The following is a 25,587-nucleotide window of genomic DNA, read 5'->3' on the forward strand; positions in this document are numbered from 1 at the left end:
GCTTATTTTGTCATTCCACACAATTGCTGAGTAAACACTTTGAGAAAATATACTGGCAACGTTAAATAGACGACAGCAATACTGATGAAAATGTTCAAGTGTTTACATAAGGTAATGAGAGGCACCACTGCCGCCCCCACCTCCAGAAATCCCTACACTTCATATGAAAAGAGTAAAACTACTTCAGTGGCATTTAAGTAGGATTCTTTGTAATAGACGAACCACACTAAGTCTGATCAATTCTGGAACATTCACTAGCAGATCTAGCAGTTTCAGTTTATTTAGAAAACAAGAAAGCAAACAAATTCACACAACAACAAAGTACAAACATACAACCCCAAAACAAAAGTTGGCATATTCCAGTGGTCTTGAATTTTAATGCTTCTCTCTTTCATGTTAATTCAAGAAATAAAATGTGATTCAGCTTTCGCAAATGTGATTAAACTCCTTCAGTGTTATTATACTTTATAATTAAAAAGATTTAATTGAAGCCAATGTTATTAGCCCAGTAAAAACCAAACATACAATTCAGAAACCTCCTCTTATGCTAAGGTAACTTCCTTAGAAATCAATTATTCTTTAAGAAGTCAGATCCAAGCTTCACAGGTATAAATTGAGGAACAAACATTTTTACCCTTCCTGATACCAGAGGGTTAATTGTAAGTGTTTTTAAAGCTGGGAGGTGTATACAGAATCACTGTATACAATGCACATCGATAGCTTTTCCTGATGTTAAAACTACACGAAGAGTTTCCTCTATTAATTACTTTAAAAAATCAAGCATGTACTGCAGCTTAGTATTTGAAAGACTTTCATGTCTATTAGGACAAAGATGCTGAGGTTGAGAAGTATGTATACATGAAAAGACACTTCGAAAAGAAAACTTTGAATGTGTTTTATGTTAAATCATTTAGAACACCTCAATTATCATACAACTAAAAGCACACAATAGAAGATAAATAGGAATTTTTTTAAAGTCATTGTTTCCTACAATAAAAAAAAAATGAAATATTAAGGTATCTTTAACTCCATCATGGTATATGTAGCAAAGAGAAAATGTGTCAAATAAGAGTCAGCACTTCTATTTAAAATGCTTTCTAATTATTTGGCAATTTTTTTTTTTTTTAAATATTCTTATTCCACATACCATTGAAAGCTCTCATGATTACATATTTTGACCGAAACCAAAAGTATAAACAGATACTCACTTATTAAACAGAAGCAGTTCACCCATGAAAAATACAAAAAGGAACTACAAAGAGCATTATGTATAAAGTTCAAATGCCAGTATTTAAATTTCTCTGAAGCAACTCATGCTTCAGTAATTAAGAAGAGGCCTATCAATATGGATCATGCTGACAAATAATAGGTGACTCAGTTATTTTACTCCACTCAGATGAGGGTTTGAAAAGGGCTTCAGACTCCTTTATCACAACCACTAGAATAAGATCACATACATTTAACACTGAGTATTTACTACTCCTCGTATCTGTCCATTAACAATGCTTGACGGGCTCTGCAACGTATACTAAACAGTAACGTTTTCACCTTTGATTAAGGCAAGTTTGTGAAGATAATACAACCAGATCTCTTCATGAACTTTTAGCTTACATTTTTAATGTAAGAAACATACAAAAAATTATCTTACAAAAAGCCACTTCAATAACAGAAAAAAGTAATGAAAGATTCTGAACCCCATTTACTTTTTTAAAGGATGCACTCTCCTTGGTTCAAATTCCAAGTGTTATTCATCATCTTTAGAACCGGTTTTGCTTAACTATAAAAAAAAAAAATCAAGTTTAAGCTATTATTTGAGTTAATTATTTCTACTTACTATGAAAATTAAACGTTTATAGTTAACAGAACAATAGGCACCAAGACTCAATAACTTCAACCATCTATAGCTTTTACCAAGAATCCCTGGTGGCCCAACGGTTAAGTGCTCGATTGCTAACTGAAAGGTTGGTGGTTTGAACCCGCCCAGTGGTTCTGCAGAAGGATCTGGCCATCTGCTTCCATAAAGATTACAGGCAAGAAAACTCTATAGGGCAGTTCTGCACCCTCACACGGGGTTGCTATGAGTTCGAATCGACAGCACCCAACAACACTGCTTTTACTACATGTAACTAATTTTCAACTCTAGGCTCAAACGGGAATCTTTAAAAACATGACCTCAACAGAATAAGGGGGGAAAAATCCCTTTAAGCTTTCTAAGAAATAAATTGGAAACAAGAATATACAAAAAGAAAGTGGCATTTACAAAATGAACGACGACAAATGCTTAAAATAGTTCTGAAAGTGTGCTGATCCCAAATGACAACTTTTCTGATTAAGACTCTAGAGCAGGGGTTGACAAATTCTGGGGTGGGGGCCAGATAAAATTCCCAAAGAATATAAAGGAAATTCTGACCAGAATAAAGATGGAGATAAATTTCCACCTCACCCAACAACCCGAAGGACTCCAAAGAATGTGGGGAGCTCTGAGAAGCAGAAACTGGCAAGGGTAGCATGGTGGCTCTCACACATTTTGGCCCCAGAACCTCTCATACCCTTAAAAGCTGAAGACCACAAAGAACTTTTGTTTATGTGGGTTATACCTACTGTATTTGAAATTAAAACTGAGAAATTGAATTCATTTCATAATAATAATAAACCCATTATACCTAGGAACATTTTTTCTTAATGAATGGTAACTACATTTTCTTAAACAAAACTTTAAGCATACAAATCTCTTTATTACCTAGCCCAATAAAAGACAGCTGGATTCTCACAAATTTGCTTCTATAGTACAGCCAATACAGCAGAAGACAGCTAACAAGAACACAGTAGATGTACTGAGAACAAACTGAGTCAAAATTAAGAAGAAATGCACATACTTAGATCCTAAACCTACGACCTTAGAAAATTCTGGAAAACACAGAATATACAAACGCATACATTCTATTAGTGCCGTATAGAGTATTACTGACGACATCATCACATCATGCAACCTCTGGAAACACCACTGTACACTCACAGGAAAATGAGGGAAAAAGGTAAACAAGGTCTTCGTGCTCTAATGACAACAGTTCTGACCTTGCAGACCCCCTGAGAGGCTCTCTGGGACCTCCCAGGGTTCCACACACTTTGGGGAAAATGGCTTAAGGTAATGGGTTCTCAGACTACATCATTCCTTTCTTTAAAATATTGTCTCCTATTTCTGAAGATGACTGGATATTTAAATTTTACCTTTTTAACGGCTTGAAATTCTAATTTATATTAACAGGGACTCTCTTAAAAAGAATAAAAAAAAAAAAAAACAACTTCTAGAGCTAGGGAAGAAGGAGCACTATGGGCCTTAGATCAATGAGATTATTTCTCTTCTCACTTTCAGCTGAAATACCGATTATTTCAATTGTAGCTGATGGCTTCTTGAAGCCAGGCAATATTTTAGTACTAGATTCTAGAAGCACAAAGACTATTTTAAACAGTTTCTATAGAAAATGCATTCCATAGCCCAAATAGCTGACTTTAAAATAAACTTTAAGACTATGCCACTTGCAAATTACCCATATTTGTGTGTCCTCCCTAAAATCTTAATCTTTAGCTGCCCTCAGAGCATATCGATCAGTTCTCACAGCAGCTGTGGCACTACCCGGCATGCACAAGGTATTTTAGGATGTCCTGCAGACAGAATTAATTCACTGCACTAAGTATCCGTTCATATGTTTCAAATCACAAATAATGCAAGAAAGATTTTGAGAGAAGATGGCAGGAAATTCAAAATGGAAAATAAGCAATTTTAACCAATAACAAGAAGACATCTTTTTTCCAAAGATGGGCAGCTACATCTGAAGTCTGCCCTTTAAAAAAAAAAAAACTGGTTTTTTTAATTTTTTTTAGGCAATCAAGACATTCCTTTCCATGCCTAGTTTTCCCCATTATCCCTATTATTGGTAATTATATTTAAGCTTGTCCATTCTTAAGATGTATTTATATAAGCAGGTGTATTTTAGTATGGTTACACATTACTTGCACAAATTTTCCATTAGTTAAAAAAAGGAAATCTACAATTGAGGGCATAGGGAAAAGAAGAACGTGAAGAACATTTCAAAAGTACTTACATGCTGAATGTAAAAAAGGAAAGAGACATCCCAGTAAAATCCAAAGGTTGTGGAGGAGAAAAAAGGGAAGATATAAATTTCATTATTTGATGACAATAATAACAATTTTTTGGAAAACAAGAATATAAATATCACATACCTTCACCACATCAACCCAGTTCCAGCCCCGAGGAAGTTCCCCTTTGTGATCTAGAGGATTAAAAAAATAAAAACTTTATTTCTACAGCCAATCAGCTAGTTTTAAATTAATATTCTAGTAAATAAGCTTATATTTACTATTTTACACAATAAATAGATAAAATTTAAATACATATTGCTAAGCTGGAAAAAGTCTATCACCATCATGAACTGACAGTACAATTCTTCAGGGGATATCTGCAATGTTTTCCATTTAAATTTACCCTATTTCCATTCAAGACGAAACCTGGTATCAAGGAAAAAATATGGAGGTGGTTGATAATGTCAGCGGAGAGGAGCTAATTAATTTATAAGCTGCATGTGCTATACAATTTCACTCCTTTAAAAAGTCACTGCTTATTAAGTAAGAAACAGTCAGTATACTATCTCGAGTTCACAGTTCACACCAAGAAACTAGACTTAGAGACAGGACGTCTTACGGACAAACGTTTGGCCTCAAGACGAAGAGGAGTGAACTTACTGTTGTGCTTTGTCAAATATTCATTCTTTAACACATTCTTTAAAAAAGGGCTTTAATCATTGCAAGCTCTTGAAAATAAGCTCGATCTTTTATCTAAGAACTTACAGTTTACAAAGTGCTTTCACTCTTTTAATCAAATCTAAAGAGCAGTTTAATAAACATAATTTAAAATCCTTCATTTAAAATGGCTTCATTTCCTTTATATTTGACATATGTCCATTTTCCCCACAATTCTTAAGCAATATTACTGGAGCTCAATTTGAGATGTTAATGGTTCTTTTCTCCTTTAAGTAAGAATCTTATCCTACTGGTTACTGGTTACGAGGGGCACGGGGGCAGATCACCGATTTTGGGAACTAAAACATTTACCCATAGTGCCATACCTGTGCCATCAAAGTTTCATTTAGAATTAGAGCTCCAAGTTATTACAAACTCCTATAACTGAGTTACAGGAAGTTAATGACTTTAGGTGGGCACTATCAAGGAGATGGAGATAGAGAGATATTAATGAAAGGGAGTGATCACAAGACATTATGTAACTACGTGAAAGCATCAGGTAACTAAGTAAGCAACATTAGAAGATGTTTACTTCCAAGTTTAAGTTCAGACATAGATGCTAAAACATACTAAAAAGAGATACAGCAAAATTCTGTAAAACAGACTGAATAAAGGTTAAAAATTTATTGTTTCAGTTGTTTATACTCTAATTCTGCTTTTACTTTAAGTATAACGGATTCCTAGATTGTCTGTCTCACAAACCATTAAAATTTCAACACCAGGTTGCTATCTTTTTATTTTGTCACAATCATATTAAACAAAACATAACCAAAACACTACCTTATAAAACAAAGGGCACTTTAACCTTCTTCCCTAAAGTCAGTTCTTTCCAGTAAAGGGCAGCTTGTAGCTTTACACAGTGACACACACACACACCCACCTAAGGGTACATACACACACTTGTATGTATGTATATAAATGTGTACTTTACACAGTGACACATACACACACTCGCGTATATATGTATGTGTACTTTACACAGTGACACATAGACACACTTGCATACGTGTATAAATGTGTACTTTACACAGTGACATACACACACTTGCATACATATATATAAATGTGTACTTTACAGTGACACATACACACTTGCGTACATGTATATAAATGTGTACTTTACACAGTGATACACACACACTTGCGTGTATGTATATAAATGTGTACTTTACACAGTGACACACACACTTGCGTATATGTATGTAAATGTCTGCTTGCATAAGATAGTGTCCTTGTTTTCCCTGACTGGGAAAAAGTTTATAGACTGCTATCAATTTTCAAGTTTTCAGGTTAAGTAAAGTAAAGGGGTCAAACATTATTGCTGACGTGATCCAGAGTTACTACTCCTCCTCTAACGGCCCATACAAAAGACCCTGGTTTAGGACACATGCAGAGTCCAAGAGCTCGGCTGCCAGCCAAAAGGTTGGCAGTTTGAATCCACCAGCCGCTCCCTGAAAACCCTATGGGGCAGTTCTACTATGTCCTAGAGGGTCGATATCAGTCGGAATCGACTCAATGGCAATGGGTTTGGCTTTTTTTTCCATTCAGGATGCATAAGAATTTTATTCTTAAATCTTACTGTTGCATAAATAAGTAAACTACAGAAGAAAACATCCAATTATTTATTGTGCTAAAATCTAATGGCATATCAGAATTCATCTCAGATGAAAGGTATACTTCAAAAAATTTTCAATAACACACACCTGCCATAGAGATAAACAAATAGGAAAATCCCAAACATGTTATAAAACATACAAGTGAGACAAAGAAATTTGTGTATACTTTTCTAACGTTCCTCAATCTCAGGAGTCATTTTTATAGTACCATGTCACTCAGTACCTTCTTCTCAAATGGCTATCTCTTGCGATGAAGTAGTGGCAAGTCTTTTCAATATACATCCGTGATTCAAGACCATGTCTGACCCAGATGTTCCAAAAATGGAGACCTAATCTTCTAAATCAAAATATATTTAATAAGCATTTATTATTGTGTACCATCAAGTCAATTCCAACTCATAGCAACCCTATATGGCACAGTAAAACTGTCCCATAGGGTTTCCTAGGCTATAATCTTTATGGAACAAGTTGCCAGGTCTGTTTTCCCCTGGAGTGGTTGGTGGAGCAGCTGTTGGGTTCAAATGGCAGACCTTTGGGTTAGTAGCCAAGTGTTTAGCCATTGTGCCACCAGGGCTCCAATTACACACACATATCACACGAAATAGCAACCTATTTATCTACGCTGCAAAATAAAAAAAATAAAACAAACCTGTTTTATCTGCCAGCTTACGTTTCTGGGCTTTTGAAAGTTGTTCTTTTTTGTCTCTTTTCTTAGTTGATGGGGCTGTATTAGGAGTTTCAACTGAGATGATATTACTTATGGATGTCTAGAAAAAATACACACTTCTTAGACTTACGATGTAACACTTACCGAATTACGCTAAACATAGCTATTTCCTGAAATGGGATAATTTTTAGATTTTTGAAGTACTATGTTATTATTACTCATTTATGAAATCAGGTGACCTCAGCACACTGTTGGTTTCACTCTTGTAAAAGTTCACAATGAAGGCTATAATATAACTGCAATTGTTATAACCAGGTCCCTGGGATGCCAGATCTAATACGAGCATTATGCTGAGGCTCTGAGGTTCCAAACTAGTTTTACAATTCAGTTGATTTGCTATAATTTGGGAATCTAAACATGTCTTTAGAAAAATCAAATGTGCCTGCCTAGAACATTCTGGTTCCCTGGGGAAATAAAAAAAAAAAATCTTTAAAACATTTGAGTTCATATAGCCAATGTTTATGATAACCAAGATTTAGAATGCTCACTAGGTGCCAAACATTGTCTTAAACGTTTTACATATATTACTCTCTTGATTTGTACTACAGTCTTATAAAGTAGATACTATTATAATTCCCATTTACAGACGAGAAAACCGAGAATTTGGAGATTAAAACGTTGCCCAGTGTCACAGGATTAGTAAGCGGTGCAGTGAGTTTGAATCCCACTGATCTGACCCAGAGCTCCTGGTCTTAACTGTTACCCTCTACTGCTCCTCCAGTGGTGGCTTCTTCTGTGTCCTACGTTCTTCTGTGTCTTGTTGGAAATGTGGGAGCCAGAGCCACTCAAGTAGAAGACACGGCCTTTGCTGTCAAAAAGCTTACAGTCTGGTCACAAGACAAAACTAAATAAACACTGACCACTGAAAGTCTGTTAGGTCATGACTTGGTGCAAAGATGCTTAAAGTCATAAAAGCTATTTCCTAAAACCATTCTATAAATAAAGGAATTAATATTATCTTTTTCTATTCAATAAAGTCTCCTTATGCTGCAATACCTTCAAATTGAACTGTAGTAAGACAATTTTCAATGAAATAAACATAGAGAAGGCAACTTCATGCATATTTTAGAAACACCTAAGAAATCTTCAGCCACCTAAGCTTTATGAAGAGATTAAATAAATATTAAAATGCTAGGTTCTATAAGGTCTCAGTTTTGATAGACCCATTAAATAGTCTAAAAAATACAGTTTCATTTCCTAAGTGACATAAAAGCTAAGAAATCTAAAGTTTGTTATTCTTATTTAACTCAGATGTAACTGTCACGTTAAATCTAATACAAAGTCGTCTTCCAATTTTTTTTAAGCAAAAGGTAACTACTGGCAGAGCAAAACCAAAACATAATCATACACTCACTGCAGAATTCACGGGACGGTGATTTTCCATGAACTGTTCCTTATTGTCCTTGGCATACTCAAAGAGCGTGTAGGTCATAGCAGTTCCAAGGTTCGCTTCGACTGCTTCCTGTAGCTTGGCTAATATGCTCTGCTTTACAGCCGGTGATCTGGAAGGCACAACACAGAGAGTGCTAGGAAGGAGGCCACAGGGAGAGCGAAGTGAAAACAACGAAAATGAAGTACTACTCACATGGTGTTGTTAAAAAAAGCGTTCATAGATATAACTGGAGGTGTCTGAGGGTATGTTTCTGTCCAGGAAATCTCTATTAAGAAGGCTTTGGGATCACCATTTTCACCTATCTGGAGAAAAGGGAAATCTTAGGCTGTAAAAAGCGAGGCAGAAACAGAGTGCTCAACTATGATCTTTAAAATGATGAATTCTTTCCAATGCTTGTTTGTAGATCAGAAATGTAATATTTTGGAAAGTTCAGGGTACAGGCTAAGGTTGAGCGAACGGGGCAGGGGATGAGGGGAGTATAAAGACACTCTGACTTTTAATTTACTCCTAGTCTGTCTTAACACGTCTAGTTCATGCCCACGGCCCATTTCTCCAACCTCCAGAAGCTTTTGCAGCACCGAGACTATGTCTTCTATTTTTTCTGTTTATTTGACCACAGTTTTCTGAGAATCAAGGCAATATATCAACTGTGGGGGACAAGAAAAGAATAGACAAAGATAATTCACGAATTCGGCAAAGTCTGAGGAGCTTTCAAATAGAAGGGCCTTAGACTTAACTCCATCATTAACTCGGGTCATTACAAGTCCTAGATCATTATATCCACAGAGATAGTATAACAATTATTGAATTCCAACTGTTAATCTGTAAGAAGAGATATTACGAGCAAGCAAACTGATACACATCAGCACAATCTCAAGAAATCTGAATATTAAATGTAAGGTTTAGAGAGAAAAAAGGAAAAAGTACAGAGATAAGGAAAAGGGGTACCATAGGCTGGAGAGTCAACACCTAAATAATTTAAAGATCTTTTGTTTCTTTTCTTCCTCAACTTTTTAATTTTGAAAAATTTTAATCTTACAGAAAAACTGAAATAGCAACGAATGCTCTTTGGCATTTACCTTCTTCACCAAATACCAACTTTCTACCACACTTACCTTATCTTTCTCTCCCTCTCTACTACAGGAGCACCCCTATTACCAACCCCACCCTTTTATATGTATGACTTTTTGCTTTGGTTTTTATTGAACCATATGAAAGTAAATTCCAGATATCACAACACATGCTCAAATATTTAGGTGTAAAGTATTTCCTAATAAGCACATTCTCCTTTATAAGCACGTTATTATCTCGCCCAAGAAATGCAACATTGATACAAAAACATTACCTAATATACAATCTACATTAAAAGCCCCCCAATCATATCTAAAGTGTCCTTTGTTAGAGTTCCCTCCCCCAATAATAACCCAGTGAAGGACCATGGATTGCATTTGGCTGTCATGTCCGTTTATTCTCTTTTTAACAGTTCCCAGACTTTTTTTTCCTTTCATGTATTTAGAACAAAGAGTCCACTTACCTGCTTTATGCAATTGCTAAGCTGTTACTCAACATGCACCTAGCAACAAGCTGCCACATGTGCCCCACTGTGCTAGGCCCTGGGATAGGCAAGGCTGTTCTCACCCTAAAGGGAGTCAGACATCTAGAGGACTCACTAAAATGCCAGATGATTGACTGTTCAAAAGTGAGAGGACAAAGTACGAAGAAATGGTGAATGATTTGGAGAGAGAGGAGAGCCTGCCGCTATGGAGTCAATTCCGACTCACAGCGACCCTACAGGACAGAGTAGAACTGTCCCGTAGGGCAGACTGCCACATCTTTCTCCCATGGAGTGGCTAATGGGTTCAAACCACTGATCTTTCAGTTAGCACCTGAGCGCTTTAACCACTGTACCACCAGGGCTCCCTAGAGACAGGAGAGATGGCCTAAATCCGTCACAGGCAAAACTGTGTTAGGCCTTAACGGAGCAGCAGGATGGATGACGGATGAAGGTGAGGGAAAGAACGAACACCGTACCCAAAGGCACGCAATGTAATAAAAACATGAGGGAAATATTTAGTAATCTGCTATGACTAATGGGTGGCAGTAGTTGGAAAATCCGAAGAGGCAGTTAGACTCAAAGTGTCAAGCTAAGGAATCTAGCCCTCATTCCACAGGCTAGAGAAAACCATGGAGAAACCTCTTTAAACAGGAGAATGAGATGACTACTTATGTGTTTTAGAGAACTGGCCAGCAGTCTGTAGGAGGACCAACGGTGGAGCGTAGGGGGAAGCTGAAGAAAGAACTGAAAATAGGGAAATCATTTAGAAGGCTAGCTATTCTGCACAAGCAATGAGGGGTCTGACAAGGACACAGAACTGTACCCTAGGCCCTTCGACTCTCAACACTGTCTCCTAAATTCAGTCCTCTTAAATCCACCCTAGGGTCACATCAGACTGTCCATCCTACAGGACACACACGTCCTAGAGCTTTCCGTATATCGTGCTCAATAAATAACTGCTATTGTTAATGCAGACAATTTCCCATTAGCTAAGGAGAGGGTGGCAGTTGTTGGCAAAGTCTGAGGCAGCTGCTTTCAAACAGAAGGGCCTCAGAGTTAACTCCATCTTTAACTTGGGTCATTGAAAGTCCTCTGATTGTCATACCCATGGAGACAGTGTTAGGACTACTGAGTGCAAAGGGAATTGAGGAGAGGTAAGCAGAGAGGAGAGTATCTAAAGGAACTAATTGTAAATTTACTGATTGTCACAGTTTATAATAATCGTGCAAAGAATCATCTGTCATACATTTTAAATGGTGACGATGTTAATGATAACCATAGTCTTTTACCAAAAAACTTTCCTATTTCACCACTACTTAAAATCATTTGGAAAAATGACTTATATAATTTTTTATCAAATAAAATACTGGTACTGTTTTATGTTCAAGACAGATTAGCAACTCCATTTTAAACAAAAGCTCACATTTCATCTTAAATTTTGAGTGCAGAATGAAGAAAATATCAACTTTTCTCGACCATATCACAGGGTAATAAAAAGAACAACGGAGTTGGAATACAGAGACTGTATTTTAATCCTAATATATGTCAATGTTAGCTTTGGAAACTTGGGACCAAGTTACTGAGAAAGCTATGACTGAGAGAAGTTATCTTTAAGAAGGCAAAACCATGTTTCTTCCATTTCTAGTATTTTATAATTCTGTTAAAAACAAGTTTATCTTGGTTTTTTAAAAGTTTCTGAACTAACCTTTTAAAGGTTAAAAATAATTGATGTCAGGGTGATGAGTTTTCATTTTAATATGTCTAAAAATCCAAAGACGTAAGTTAAAAATAACCCACTAGCTTTAACAAGCAAAATCACCATTTTTTGCAACTTTGGTTTTTTCTAGCAAAGTAATAGTTACTCCCATTCATGCCGTGTCTTACCCTGTATTGAAATGAAACTGGACTTAATTCTCGGAAACTTTCATCTCCTTCATAAATAGAACGTAATGCTTCTAGCTCCATCTGAAAGAAATGAATCAAATGAGTTTGGTTTAGTAGTATACTCAGGTTAGAAATGAAGGGTCTTCAGTTTCTGATTTAAGCCCAGTCAACTATGTAAAACTTGGGTCATTTATTTGGCGTAGGATGCTTATATTTGTAAATACCAACACATTATAATAATGCTTACTTTAAAATTACGTGCCAGCCACTGCTAAACACTTTACATTGTATTATCTCACTTAATCCTCACATCAATCCTGTGAAGAAAATTCTACTCTTTTCTTCTTTATTCCAGGAAACAGAATGAGCCACGAGATACAATTTAAAACAACTCTAGAGCACGTGCCCTTTGTCACTCTGCTAAAGAGCAACCTGGGGTAGAAAGAGCTTTGAACTTGGAAATGAGAAATGTGAAGCACGATAATTTCCCATTATTGTGAGGGAACATTTGTAATCCTTCTCACAGGTGATCAAATCTTGAAAAAAACAATTAAGGATAATAAAGAGAACTTTAAAAAAACGACAGAAAGGTTGACAACGGTCTACCCAAGATGGGAGAAGAGATTGCAAGAGAAAATGTAACTAGTATACTTTGCCTGGAGATATTTCTTAGAACATTCTGGGCTTACAAATGAGGAATCTCAATCACTGCTTGTGACCTCTGAAGATCACCGAGAAAAGAAGCAAAAGCTGACTGTGCTTGAGCAGATAGTCTTCAAAAAGATGTATGTCATGAATGCTACACACTAAAGACGGGTGAGCTTGACCCATGCGGACAAAATTTAAAAAAAGAAAGATGGACAAAATTTAGAGTGGATTAATAAAGAAATGGTTTGTGAGCACCTGGAAGAGTAAGGAGTAATCCCTAACACCTTGGAAAACAAGGTTCCCTAAGCATGGAAAATAAGATATATCTAAACAATCCATGCCCTTCTTGGAAAGGGTAACTTGATTGATACATTAGGAAAAGGCACAAAACACTGTCTGGATTTCAGCAAGGCTCTGTGGGGCTCCTCTTGCTACCTCTGCGGGAAAAGAAAAAAAAAATACAGGAATTCAAACTGCATTCAAGAACAGTTAAGATTAGACTGGAACAAATAACCTTACTGAAAAAGTACTGCTAGTTCTTCTGTCCTTAAGCCTTTCCCACCTTTTAATTAACGATTTGGACAGGTGCTTGAAAAACATCTAACGAGATGAAATTCAACAGAGTAAGCAGAAGAACGTGTACTCAGATACCTAAATATACAAACAGGGAATGAAAGACAGTACACTGCAACAGCGTGTGTATAAAACACTTAAAGGGTATATCTAACTGCAGAAAACAGTGTGATGCCACAATTGTAAAACAGGATATAAATAAACTTATGACCTATCCACAGATACAATTCCAGAATAGCAAAAAAACTAAAAACAGTGGATCTGAGAAGAAAAGCTAAAAGTAAGCATTTAGCCTGAGAAGAGGTATCGAAAACTGGGTAGGGAAATCGTCTGCAGTGATCTGAACATCAATCATGTGGAAAAGGAATGAAATTTTCTTGTAAAAATGGAAATCCCTGGGCTCCACTACAGAAACTTCGATTCAGTGGGTCTGGAGTGGAGCGCAGTTACGTTTTTCTAATAACCACCCAAGTGGATCTAAATCAGGGCCCACGGGTTATACTTTGAGAAACATCACACAATATGCCTCAGGTTTCCCAGGGAGCCAGAACTGCTAGCCTTGGCTAAGAAACTCACCTGGAAAAAAAAAAAAAAAATTCGAAGGGACTCAGATATCAACTAGTTTTTTGGACTCTGGGTCTTTTAAAGATAATTTTCAATCCAGAGACCGTATTAAGTCTATCATGTAAAAGTGCTATCCTTCCACCAACATATTCCGAATAAACAGTGAACAACTACCATGTACTCCGCAGACCTGGGCTCTAGTCCTGATTCTACGGCATGCTCACTGTGCAGCCCTGGGCAAGTCACCGTTGTCTCCGTAGTCGCTTTTCCTCTCCTGTACTGTTACTGACTAGAAAGCTCTCCTACAGATGACCTGCAGCCTACCCTGCCACTCTTACAGGATTCGATTTCAAAGTTGTCTTCTACAAGAAATTATCTGAGCAATAACCCTACAGTTCAGGGGATATGCGTGTGCTCAAAACAGACTTCGGGTCCAGCAGACAACTATCAGAGGGATCAATTATTTCCACCAAACAATATTAACAGGAACGAAGAAAGAGTGTCACTTTCCTCCACCAGAAATTTAAGGGTGCTCTACCTTTTTTTTTTTTTTACCAGTCCTGGTGGCGCAGTGGTTAAGAGCTCTGCAGCTAACCACCAGCCGCTCCATGGAAACCTTACAGGACAGTTCTACTGGATGCCAACGGGTTTTGGTTTTCTCTACCACCCAAGAGATTTCAAAATTTACAAGTGGTTGGGTTCCAAACGCACATAACCCAGTACACGAGCGCTGAGGTACACACGGGATTGGAAAGGAGCCGAGCGTACGCGAGCCGTGGACCGAGGCCACTCGCCCCTGTTCAGGACCTGGGGCGCCCCTGGGTCTGCAGAAACGAGGCCTCCCCTCGCAGGGCACGTGCGCGACACCTGTCCGGACGCCGGGTCTCGCCCACGGGTCCACCAGGGACCGTGCGCGCACACCTGTCCCGACGCCGGGTCTAGTCCCCCGTGCGCGACACCTGTCCCGACGCCGGCTCTCGCCCGCCGGTCCACCAGGGCACACCTGTCCCGACGCCGGGTCTCGCCCGCCGGCCTACCAGGGACCGTGCGCGCACACCTGTCCCGACGCCGGGTCTAGTCCCCCGTGCGCGACACCTGTCCCGACGCCGGCTCTCGCCCGCCGGTCCACCAGGGCACACCTGTCCCGACGCCGGGTCTCGCCCGCCGGTCCACCAGGGCACACCTGTCCCGACGCCGGGTCTCGCCCGCCGGTCCACCAGGGCGCACCTGTCCCGACGCCGGGTCTCGTCCCCCGTGCGCACACCTGTCCCGACGCCGGGTCTCGCCCGCCGGTCCACCAGGGCACACCTGTCCCGACGCCGGGTCTCGCCCGCCGGCCTACCAGGGACCGTGCGCGCACACCTGTCCCGACGCCGGGTCTAGTCCCCCGTGCGCGACACCTGTCCCGACGCCGGCTCTCGCCCGCCGGTCCACCAGGGCACACCTGTCCCGACGCCGGCTCTCGCCCGCCGGTCCACCAGGGCACACCTGTCCCGACGCCGGGTCTCGCCCGCCGGTCCACCAGGGCGCACCTGTCCCGACGCCGGGTCTCGTCCCCCGTGCGCACACCTGTCCCGACGCCGGGTCTCGCCCGCCGGTCCACCAGGGCACGTGCGCGCACACCTGTCCCGACGCCGGGTCTCGCCGGGCGCCGCCGACACGAGGGAGAAGGGGCGTCCGGCCCGGCGGACTCACCTCCTGGTCCTCGTTGGCACTCATGGCGCCGGCCACGGGGCGTCTCCCAGGCAGGCGGCGGGTGGCCCGAGGCCCTGACGTCCCCTTTCGCGCCCTCGGCTGCGGTCACACCCTCCACACCCGCAGACGGGAGTCACGCGAGGCCCCGAAGCCCCGGCACGGCCGAGCCGCCGGCAAGCGCCTGTAGGCGGGAACCCGCAGCCGCCGCAGGAGGGGCGCCCGGGTGTCCGGGGGTAGGGCGCGGGGCGGTAATGGCACAGGCTCCACCTCCTCGCTTCCCTATTGGCTCCGTCTGTCCCCGCCCCCAACCTTCTCCACTAGGAAACGGAAGGTCCTCCCTACGCTTTGTGGATCAGCGCCCAGCTTGGAGACAACGATTGGTGTAGAGGGTTGTCACTCAGGCCCGGGAAGTGCTTCCGGTGCCCGCGGCGGTGGGGGACAGGAAGTGTTCCTGCAGGAACCGGATCCGGGCCTGCGGCTGTAGAGGCTGGTCAGCTGTTCTTTGACGCTCTCGCCTGACTCCCTCGTCTTCCCCGCTTGGCGGCGTCCGGTCACGGCTGCCCGAGCGCGGGGCGTGCGGCCTGGGTGAGTCCGGGCCCGGAGACCTGCGGGGTCGTGTCGGTGCCGGTCCGGGGGCCCTCGTTTTCCCCGGCCTCAGCGGGAGCAGCGCCGGCCTTCCTTTCAGCCCCCGAAGAAAGGGCGGACCGTTTCGGGGCCCCGGAGTTCGGGGCGCCGGGGAGGGGCAGGATCGGGCCACCTCTGTGCGTGCAGGGCTCCTTGTTCTCCCCCGTCGGGGCCTCCAGGGCAGGACCCTGCGACCGCGGCGGCGCTCCGTGCTGTCGGCGTCCTTTCCCCGTCCGGCCCCGGGCTGCCTCCCCGCTCGGTCGTCGGGCGGCCCCGGACCCCGGCCTCGCAGCCTTGCTCGTGCGCCCCGAGGTGCCCCGGACCCCGGCCTCGCAGCCTTGCTCGTGCGCCCCGAGGTGCCCCGGACCCCGGCCTCGCAGCCTTGCTCGTGCGCCCCGAGGTGCTTTTAACGGGACGATGACGACCGCCTTGCCGTTCTACCTGCCGCTTTGACAGGCTGCCTGCAGGGAGCGTGTCCTGCAAGTGGAGGAGCAGCCTTTCCAAGGCTTCAGTGCCTTCCGCGCCAGCCGCGGGCTCGCTCCCCTGGCCCTCATGGCCTCCCGTCTCCGGGGGCCTCCCGTCTCCGGGGGCGTCCGAGAAGAGTTTCTGATGCAGCTTTACTGACTCCGGGACAGACTGGCCGGCATTTAAAGCTGTCCTGTCCAGTACTCAAGCCAGCAGCCACGCGGGGCTGCTGAGCTTTTGAAATAAGGCAGGTCTGGGTTGAGATGCGCTGCGAGTGTAAAATACACGCTGAATTTTGAAGAGCTGGTACAGGGGGAGAAAATCTCATCAGGAGCGTGTTAATGTTGAAATGATAGTATTTTGGACACACTCGGTTAAATAAAATACATAATTGCAATTGGTTTTACCGGTGTTTTTTTTTTTAATCTTTTTAACGTGGCTACTAGAAGTTTAAAATTATTTATGTGGCTCAAATTATATTTCCTTTTGACAGCACTGTGCATTATACGTCATTTTTAGTTGCCCTTAATCCAACTCTGTATTCAAAGACCACAGCAGTTTTTTGAGCCTGGAGTTGTTAAGGGGACACGGGCCTTTGGGCTCTACTTGACCTGTTGGTATCAAGCAAAGGTTCCCAGGGTGTGTGCTGACCACGTCTTTGTTTGTTTTCCTCTAACAGTTCTCTAGAATAAAATAAAATAGAATTTATTTTTGCCACGATAGCTTAATCCCATTCTAAAATTGTTTATACAATTCTAAAATGCTTATCTGTTGTAGACATTTATCATTTCTGGTCGGCTTTCCATATCATTTATTCAAAGGTACCCATGGTTTTTTCGGTACTTAAACATGAGAAGTCTTTCCTAAATTAACCTTTCAGTTAAAAATATTACATGTTTTGGGTATCAAGTGGTGGTATAGGTGTCCCTCACTTTTCACATATATTGCATTTAAGTTCTGTACAATATTCTGGGGGAGATAGCCTTTTAAAAGAACGTCATGATCCATATTTTTGTGAGAAATTATTTTTAAAATATAATTGTTTAAAATAAACGCATATAATTGCTTTTCTAAGGTCAGTGCATACTCAAATTTATTATTGATGAATTCTCAGCTAAAGGACACAAAGTATGTCTTTCTAGAAGTTTGCTTTCTTCATTAGCTTTTCCCTTATACGATTTCTTTTAAATGGTAAAATTTATACTAATTGTGGAGAAATGAGAAAATACAGCTATTAGATAATCAGCATATTGTTTTATTTTAATATTGTATGAGTAATATTTTAGGAATTCAAAAACTAGATGTTAGCGATTATAGAAATTAGAAGAAGTTGGATTCTTTCAAATAAGTAGCCAGTAATTTTTCTTTTAGTCTGTAACTATATCACATAGAACCTATTTGAATTTGATCACCTTCCTGCTTTCTTGGTCTGCTAACCCGAAGTTGTATGAGCATTTTGAGGTGTTACTGAAGATACTGAGTTGACTGCAATTTTTTAATGTGAATTTTCTAAATTTAATGTAAATGGTTAATTAAATTTTAATAGGTTCTATTAAAGTCTTCACGTTCTTTCTTTTGTATTTCCTTGACGATTTGAAGACACTTAAAACCTTTTTTTCGTAACATCTTTTAAATGGTGGAGGTTTATATATATGTGGGCTTTTTAAAAATTAGTTGTGAATGTGTGTACATTTGTATTTCAGATTTTTTGTGAAGCGTTGAACATGAGCCCCACACAGTGGGACTTCCCTGTGGAATTATGTTGTCGACCTATGGCTTTCGTTACCCTTACGGGCCTGGACGTAGTTTACAATGCTGTTCATCGAGCTGTGTGGGATGCTTTCTGTGCCAATCGGAGAGCTGATCGGGTACCAATTTCTTTCAAGGTGCTCCCAGGTGACCATGAATATCCCAAATGTAGACCAAAGGTAATGATATGATTACGTGCATCTGTGAACGTGTGTGTGTGTGTCCGTGTGTGTGTATGTATGTACATAAATATATGTATATGCACATCTTTCTTTTTCTTATTGTCTGTGCTAAAACCATCTGAGCTTACAGTGGTGCATAGAGAAAACCTTAGACATTTTAATGTATGCCACACACCCACGTGTATGTGTAGTAAGTCATTTTTTTAAATCCCAGTGGAACACTTGATAAAACTTTCTACCCTGTCAGCCTGCATTTTCTGCCTTTTTCCATTTGGTCCCCAGCAGATTCTTTTGTTCATGCATTTGAGAACCACACTCTGGAGACCCAGTTTCATATACCCAGCCCTAGAAACTGCGCTATGTCTGAAGTTATGCAAGTAATGCACTCCTGGCCCTTGCACATTTTTTAATGTGTCGTTTGTGTCAAGGAAGGCCAATGACCCAGCACAACTAACCCCTTTTACTCCTCCCTTAATTCTCCAGTTTTGATTGCTTTTCAGTTCCCTACTCTGTTCTTCCCTGAGCCCCCAAGTTATTTTGTGTCCAGCTTCCTTACTGTCCTTGTCCTCCCTTACCTGAGTTGAGCAGCCTGAGTCAGTGCAGGCGATTTGGCAGTAATTTGACCGTAGATGCCGGGATGCTCATCTCCTACATCCTCTTCCTGCCACCTGATACTCAGTGCTGACACCAGGTGACCGCTGGTGTGCTTCTGTATTTAAGAACTGCCCTTCATTTTTGTACTTCGTCCCCAGGAAAGATGAAATAGTATTATAACAAAATGTCTTTGAAACAAATGAAGGCATATTGATTTTGAATAATATTTTATATGAACAGCTTTTATGAAAATAGAAACTGAAAGGATGAGTAATGTAGTTTACCTAGAAAAGGGATGGATACTTCACAGTATTGAGAGGTGAGGTCGTTAGAAACTCTTCGGCTTTGATCAGTCTTTAAATGGGCTCTAGGCTGAGGATTCTGCCTCCATCACTTGCTAGTTCTTAATCTCCCAAAGCCTGAATTTCTTCATCTTAAAAATGGGTTACATGTGTATTTAGTGAGATAAATGCATGTAAAATGCTACCTGACTCCCAATAATAGGTAGTTTCTGCTGCTGTTCGTATCGAACAACTCTCTTCAACTTTTGCCAACATTTGCAGAGGACTTCCTATGAATGGTACATTCCGAAAGGAATTTTGAAGACTGGCTGGATGAATAAACACCTGAATTTGGTGCCGGCCCTTGTGGTTGTATTCTATGAACTGGACTGGGATGAGCCTCAGTGGAAAGAAAAGCAGTCCGAGTGTGCTACCAGAGTGGAAATAGTCAGGTATGATCGTTTCCGTGTATCAGGCTGACTGTGGGAGTTGCACGTATCTGGTATTTACTAACGTTTACCTGAGGCAGCTAAGTTCTTTTCAGACCGTAGCAGTCACTTTGGAGGTTGCTCACCTCCAGTAAAACCTGTTCAATTCCTAATAGGTAGGTAGCATAAGTATTTACTGTGTGTAAAGCTAGGGTATGTGAAGAAATTTAGAAGAAAATTGGTCTGAATTTCCAAATGCTTTTTTTTGTTCATATTTATTACATTTTTTTGAGATTTAGTAGTTTACTATTTAGTTGTATAAACTTCTCGAATGCCTTTTTTTTAATTGTGGTGAAAATATACACAGCAAACCATATGCCAACTCAACAATTTCTACATGTATGTCAGTGACATAGATTACATTCTTCTAGTTGTACAACCATCCTTTTCCCAGTTATTCCACCAACATTAGCATAAACCCAATGTCCTTCGAGCAAGAATTCGTTCCCTCCTATCCTGGTAACTAATTTTGGTGTCTATATATTTTCTTATTTCATGTAAGTGCGAGCATACAGTATTTGTCCTTTTGCTACTGACTTACTTCGCTCAGTACCATGTTTTCAAGGTTCATCTCTGTTGCGATAGGGCATCAGGACTTCATTTCTCTTTATGGCTGAGTAATAGTCCATTTTGTGTCTGTTTGTCTATCTGTTCATGTGTTGATGGGCATTTTGGCTGTTCCCACCTTTTGGATATTATGGAAAGTGCTGCTTGAATACTTTTTTGTTGTTGTTGTTAAAAAAAAAAAAAAATTTAATTTTGTTATTATTTTTCCATTGCAGGCAGAGTTTACAAGGGAGAAACACAAAAGTTGCTGTGGTTTTGATTCAGAAGAAAACCCCTTTACCCCCAGGTATTAAAAGGTTAATTAATTAATTGCCTTATGCCTCTGATTCTTATTTCCCCGAGGTATAATTTTTAATGTTTAAATCTTATATACATTCAGTTATGGGCTGATGGTGTATCAACTTTTAAAAGTACTGGTAATAGATGCTTTTTGTAAAAAATTTCAGAATGGCGGAAAATATGCATCTTAAGGCCTTCTCCCACAATTCTGTTTACCTCCCCGTGGGGACATGTGTCAGTTGATAAAATAGTCACTTGATCTTTAAAAAAGAATGTTATTTACTTATCTCAGACCTATTTAAAATTATACTCCTTACATAGTAATTTTTTCTTAATGAGTTGAAAAACGCTGTAACCAAAAAACCAAACCCATTGCCTTCGAGTTGATTCCGACTCATAGCCACCCTGTAGGACAGACTAGAACTCCCCATATGATTTCCAAGGAGAGGCTGGTCGGTTTAAACTGCTGACCTTTTGGTTAGCACCCGAGCTCTTAATCACTGTGCCACCAGGGCTCCGAAAAGTGCTGTGGGATTTATAAATTTTCTCTGGGAGCCAAATGTCTTAGCCTCAAATGTCTATTTCTTTTACCTTCCCAGACTTTCATAGTTCAAAATATTTTTCATTTCTATGTGGAAACTTGTAGCATCCTAAATGGTTTTAGAAACCCCTTTTATGAATTATTGCTTCCATTTTTAAGTTATGGTTTTTTTAAAATAGTTCTGAGGCATGTCTTCTGGTGTTACTTGGCCTGACGATCCTGGTTCAGTAGAAAGTTCCAAAGTGTATTTCTAGCAGTCATGTACCAGGTAACTTGCAGAGCCCCACAGACCTCTCATGGACTCACAGAATAAAGCTCATAGAACATGCTTCTAGAACTACGGGATGTTTCTACTTGACCCCTCTCCTCCAAGGGCTTACCTAGGAGGCTTGTTGGCATGGTGAAAAGTGGTTTGGGTTTTTATTCTTAATTACATTGTTTGTATTTGAGGAGATACTCATTTAGAAAAACACATTAATTATTTTATTTTCCTGTTTATCTTTATGGGGCTTATCAACAGGAGAAGATGTCATTGCTTCAGAAAGGGCTGCAGCTTTATGTAACGCTTGTGAACTATCAGGAAAGTCTTTGTTTGTACTGCCTCACACTGACCACCTGGTGGGCTATATTATAAGGTAATTAAAAGTCTTAAAATTTTTGTTTAGGTGATTCGTTAGGCATTGAGAAATGGGTGGCTTAGACCCACTTATTTAATGTTCATAGAAAAAAAACTCTCAAATGGTTTAAAGAAAGTAAAGTGAAAAGTAAGTCTCCTTCATCAGCTCTTGAGTACTCTCTAATTTCTTGATGTGACCACTATCAACAGTTTCTAAAATTTGCTTCCAAAATAGTTTTTTTTAATATATGAACAAATACGTATCTTTAGAATACATGTATGTATGTATAATCATACAGGAATAAATGTGATCATGTATTACATTCGGATCTGCTACTTAACATTACCTCACTGACAGCTTTCCATTTGTGTATCCAGGTCAACTTTAATTTTTTTCAATGGTCAAATGTTATTCCATTATACCTTTCAATTATATACCCTTTTATGATACATTCGTTTTTTTATATGACGGCATCTCCATTTCTGGCCTCTTTTGCTTCATTCTTGTTATGTTGATGTGTATATTTAAATAATTTTCTAAGAAGAGTCTGAGCCTCACCAAATCTTAAGTATTGTTATAAAACCTTCACGTATCAAGGAACAATTCCCTGGCAACACAAGATTATCTTAGAAATTATGTGACCATTATCCTTTGTTTTCTAACATTGAGTGTTGTAGAGAAGTTTTAAGCCAATTAGCCCAACTTTGTAGTGTTCTGTTAATCTAATATTTTTCTGTGTGAATGCTTGAATTTTACAATTTATATTAAATTTTTTTGGCAGGGCATATTTAGATATGAGTATTCTCATTGATTTTTTACTGTAAAATGATTTGCCCTTTAATTTTGCATAAGTTCTGCTCCTTAAACTTAAGGACACTTCAGTTTATCTTTGATTATTGCTTCTCTTGCATTTGTTCTTACCTCTTTCTCAGAAGCAAAGCTCTGAAAATGATCCACTACGGGAAGTTATCTGACGTGGTCACTGGCATATAAATGACATGCCTTCCTAGAAAGAGAAGCGTAAATTCAAAGGAGAGAGCATGAAAAGGCAACAGGGTCAGATGAAAAGGTGGACTGGAAGAAAACTTAAATGCAATTAGCAAAGTGAAACTCCACTTGGGAAGCAGTAAATAGTAGAATTGACACTGCTGAAAACCAAGTGAGTGGTGCGAGGATAAAGTTCAGCTGATCGCCCAGAATGCAGAGGAGAAGGATAATCAGTTTTGTTTTGTAAACGTGAGTCTATGTATGACCAGTAGGGAGTGTGGCGGATACAGGGCAGTACATAGTTAACTAGGAGCACACTGAGGCTGTGCTGCTTTTCACGGAATGCAGTTGGCCACTGACTACCTCCCCAAGCTTTTTACAGTTCATCCTCGTACTTTGCACTCTAGCATGTCGTTATGCTCTTTCTTGTCATTTTTGTCTTGCTTTCATGCTAGCTTTTACCGTCTAGCTCCCCTTTTCTGAGCTCTTTTCTTCCTCGTCTTTTAAGGCTTAGTTTACATGAAGCTTTCTTGATGAAGCTAGTGAGTGCCCTCTATGCTATGCATTGACCAAATGATTCTCAACTGGGAGGGATTTTTGTCCTCCAGGGAACATCTGTGAATGCCACTACTGAGGGGGTTGCTGTTCTGGCATCTAGTAGGTGGAGGCCAGGGATCTGCAGCGTGCAGGACAGCACCTCACATCAAAGGATTACCTGGTCCAAACTGTCAGCAGTGCCCAGGTAGAGAAAGCCACCCTTAACCATTAGTGGTCCTGCCCTCTTCAGCTTTCAGATTTAGTACTGTCATGGACCCAAGAGAAATAGAAGACATGGTTTCTTTCCGTAAGCCCATACAGTCTTACTGGGGATACTGAGACATTTAAATAAAGAATACAGTGTCAAAATGACTAATGTCAAGAGCAAGTGCTCTGGACCTGTGGCCTCCAGAATGTGGAGATGACCTGCCTGTAACAGTCCATTGGAGACGAGAAAGACATTCTTAGAGCCTTTCTTAGTATCTCTGTTTGTCTTAATTGAGAGAGTAGAGTTGCTGTCGGGAGAGCTCCCTGCCTGTTAGCTCTCTGATCTGAAAGGGAAGCAGCAGAGTTCCTGATGATGTCTGTCAGCGCTTTCCGAGCATTTGGACGTATTAAGTATATGCGCTACAGGTGTCGGTGTTCGGCTAGTTTTTTAATGTTGAAGTGATAGGATGTATAGAAAGCATTTGTAATACATCAGGGAGTGACTGTGAAGATTTTTCTACTGCAGAGGCTCATTGATCATCTTAAGGCAAAATATTTAAATGAGTTGTCAGACTTAACGGGTAAGCATTTTACAAAAGATGCGTTCCAAATTTTCAGACCTTTTCTGTTTTTGACAGCAGGCTGACGGCATGCTAACTAGCAGTTGCAGCACTTTGCCCTTCAAAACAGGTGACGTTTTAATAATGAATAAGAAAGCAACTGCTTTTCAAAGCAAAGTTGTACTATGGACAGAACGTTTTGAAAATAATTGGGAACATTTCATCGTTGTGATTTTTTTTTCTGAAACCAATTTAAATGTGTGATCTGTATGCATGTTTGCTGTCGTTGTGATCAGCAGCAGCACTGTGGAAAAACTTGGAAATACTTTCTTAACTAGTTTAAAACTCAAACAAGGAGTTTCAGTACGTCTGAACTTACTTGTTAAAAATGTAAACCAACAAACATATACCAGTGTACAGATCCGTGCAGTTAAATTGTGGGTCTCTGATTTGTTTGCCTTTCCAACAAGTAAATATTGGGCTGCTGTAAGTGTATTTGATTGGTGGGGCAATCACCTTTACTTAAGCCCTATTTAGGGGAAAAAAAGAAAAAGGGTATAAGTAGCAGGATTTATTTGCTACTCTTGCTTTTGCTGTTCTTACTTTATTTTTTGTCTTTGTCCCAGACTCTACCTTCAACAATAATTTCCTTTTTTTTTTTTAAATTGTATTTTAGGTGAAAGTTTATAGTTCAAGTTAATTTCTCATATAAAAATTTATACACATATTTTTATATGACCCTAATTGCAATCCCTATAATGCGACAGCACATTCCCCGTTTCCACCCCAGGTTTCCCATGTCTGTTCCACCAGCTTCTATTCCTTTCTGCTCTCTCATCCCACCCCTGGACAGAAGCTGCATGTTTGGTCTCGTGTATCTACTTGAACTACAAAGTACACTCATCCTGAGTATTATTTTATGTTGTATAGTCCAGTCTTGTCTTTGTCTGAACAGTTGGCTTTGGGAATGGTTTTAGTTCTGGGTTAACGAGAGTCCAGGGGCTGTGTCTTCTGGGGTTCCTTTAGACTCAGACCATAAAGTCTGGTCTTCTTCCTAGAATTTGAGTTCTGCACCCCACTTTTCTCCTGCTGCATCAGGGACTCTGTTGTGTTACATCAGGGTGATCACTGGTGGTAGCCGGGCACCATCTAGTTCTAACAGTAATTCCTTTTAAGTACACAGTAGTTCCTTCCTTTGCCCACCAAAGTTGTGTGACCATTTTTGCCTCTTACATAGTTCCTAAGATCCAAGAGAGCCTCTTAAGACTTAAATCTACATCTATAGGGTCACTATGAGTTGTAATCAACAGCAATGGGTTTGGGTTTTTTATGGTATGGAAGCTTGAATGTTCTCCATCAGAACACTGGTAGCTCTGTTTCCTAGAGTTAGTCAGAGCTTTTCAAAGTTCAGCTGCTAAGATACACGTTTGTACAAT

At 40.4% G+C, this 25,587-nt stretch overlaps 2 protein-coding genes across 10 annotated transcripts in view; one reads left to right on the plus strand and one right to left on the minus strand.

The window, feature by feature from the left end:
* Positions 1-262: 262 nt before the first annotated feature.
* On the minus strand, positions 263-15,738 carry RWDD4 (RWD domain containing 4). Of its 9 annotated transcripts, none has more exons than XM_049863740.1 (7): positions 15,474-15,738; positions 11,994-12,074; positions 8,747-8,856; positions 8,510-8,663; positions 7,084-7,201; positions 4,243-4,292; positions 263-1,777 (listed from the first exon to the last, which is right to left on the minus strand). In XM_049863740.1, exons 1-7 carry the CDS (start codon positions 15,495-15,497, stop codon positions 1,745-1,747), a joined length of 570 nt encoding a protein of 189 aa, XP_049719697.1. In that variant the 5' UTR covers positions 15,498-15,738; the 3' UTR covers positions 263-1,744. The 9 variants fall into 9 exon arrangements, with proteins under 9 accessions (XP_049719697.1, XP_049719698.1, XP_049719703.1 ...); XM_049863741.1 differs by having other exon boundaries at positions 8,516-8,663; positions 15,474-15,735; XM_049863746.1 differs by lacking the exon at positions 15,474-15,738 and adding an exon at positions 15,311-15,462.
* A 172-nt stretch (positions 15,739-15,910) lies between these two features.
* Positions 15,911-25,587, plus strand: part of TRAPPC11 (trafficking protein particle complex subunit 11) — a 62,846-nt gene continuing 53,169 nt past the window's right edge. Inside the window, exons 1-5 of the mRNA XM_049863739.1 lie at positions 15,911-16,058; positions 18,266-18,490; positions 19,651-19,820; positions 20,639-20,709; positions 21,764-21,878. Of these exons, the coding sequence (XP_049719696.1) occupies positions 18,287-18,490; positions 19,651-19,820; positions 20,639-20,709; positions 21,764-21,878 (560 nt within the window). The 5' untranslated portion in view covers positions 15,911-16,058; positions 18,266-18,286. The remainder of the gene's footprint in view (positions 16,059-18,265; positions 18,491-19,650; positions 19,821-20,638; positions 20,710-21,763; positions 21,879-25,587) is intronic.

This window comes from Elephas maximus, chromosome 21 (genome assembly GCF_024166365.1).
Source record: "Elephas maximus indicus isolate mEleMax1 chromosome 21, mEleMax1 primary haplotype, whole genome shotgun sequence".
NCBI classification, from domain to species: domain Eukaryota; kingdom Metazoa; phylum Chordata; class Mammalia; order Proboscidea; family Elephantidae; genus Elephas; species Elephas maximus.

Excerpts from the sequence above, each read along its gene's own strand:
- RWDD4 (XM_049863740.1), bottom strand. The coding sequence starts at position 15,497 with ATGAGTGCCAACGAGGACCAGGAG. Across the intron at positions 8,664-8,746 it reads GCTTTTTTTAACAACACCAT|ATCACCGGCTGTAAAGCAGA; the intron begins GTGAGTAGTACT and ends TGTGCCTTCCAG. Across the intron at positions 1,778-4,242 it reads ACTGGGTTGATGTGGTGAAG|TTAAGCAAAACCGGTTCTAA; the intron begins GTATGTGATATT and ends TTTTTTTTATAG.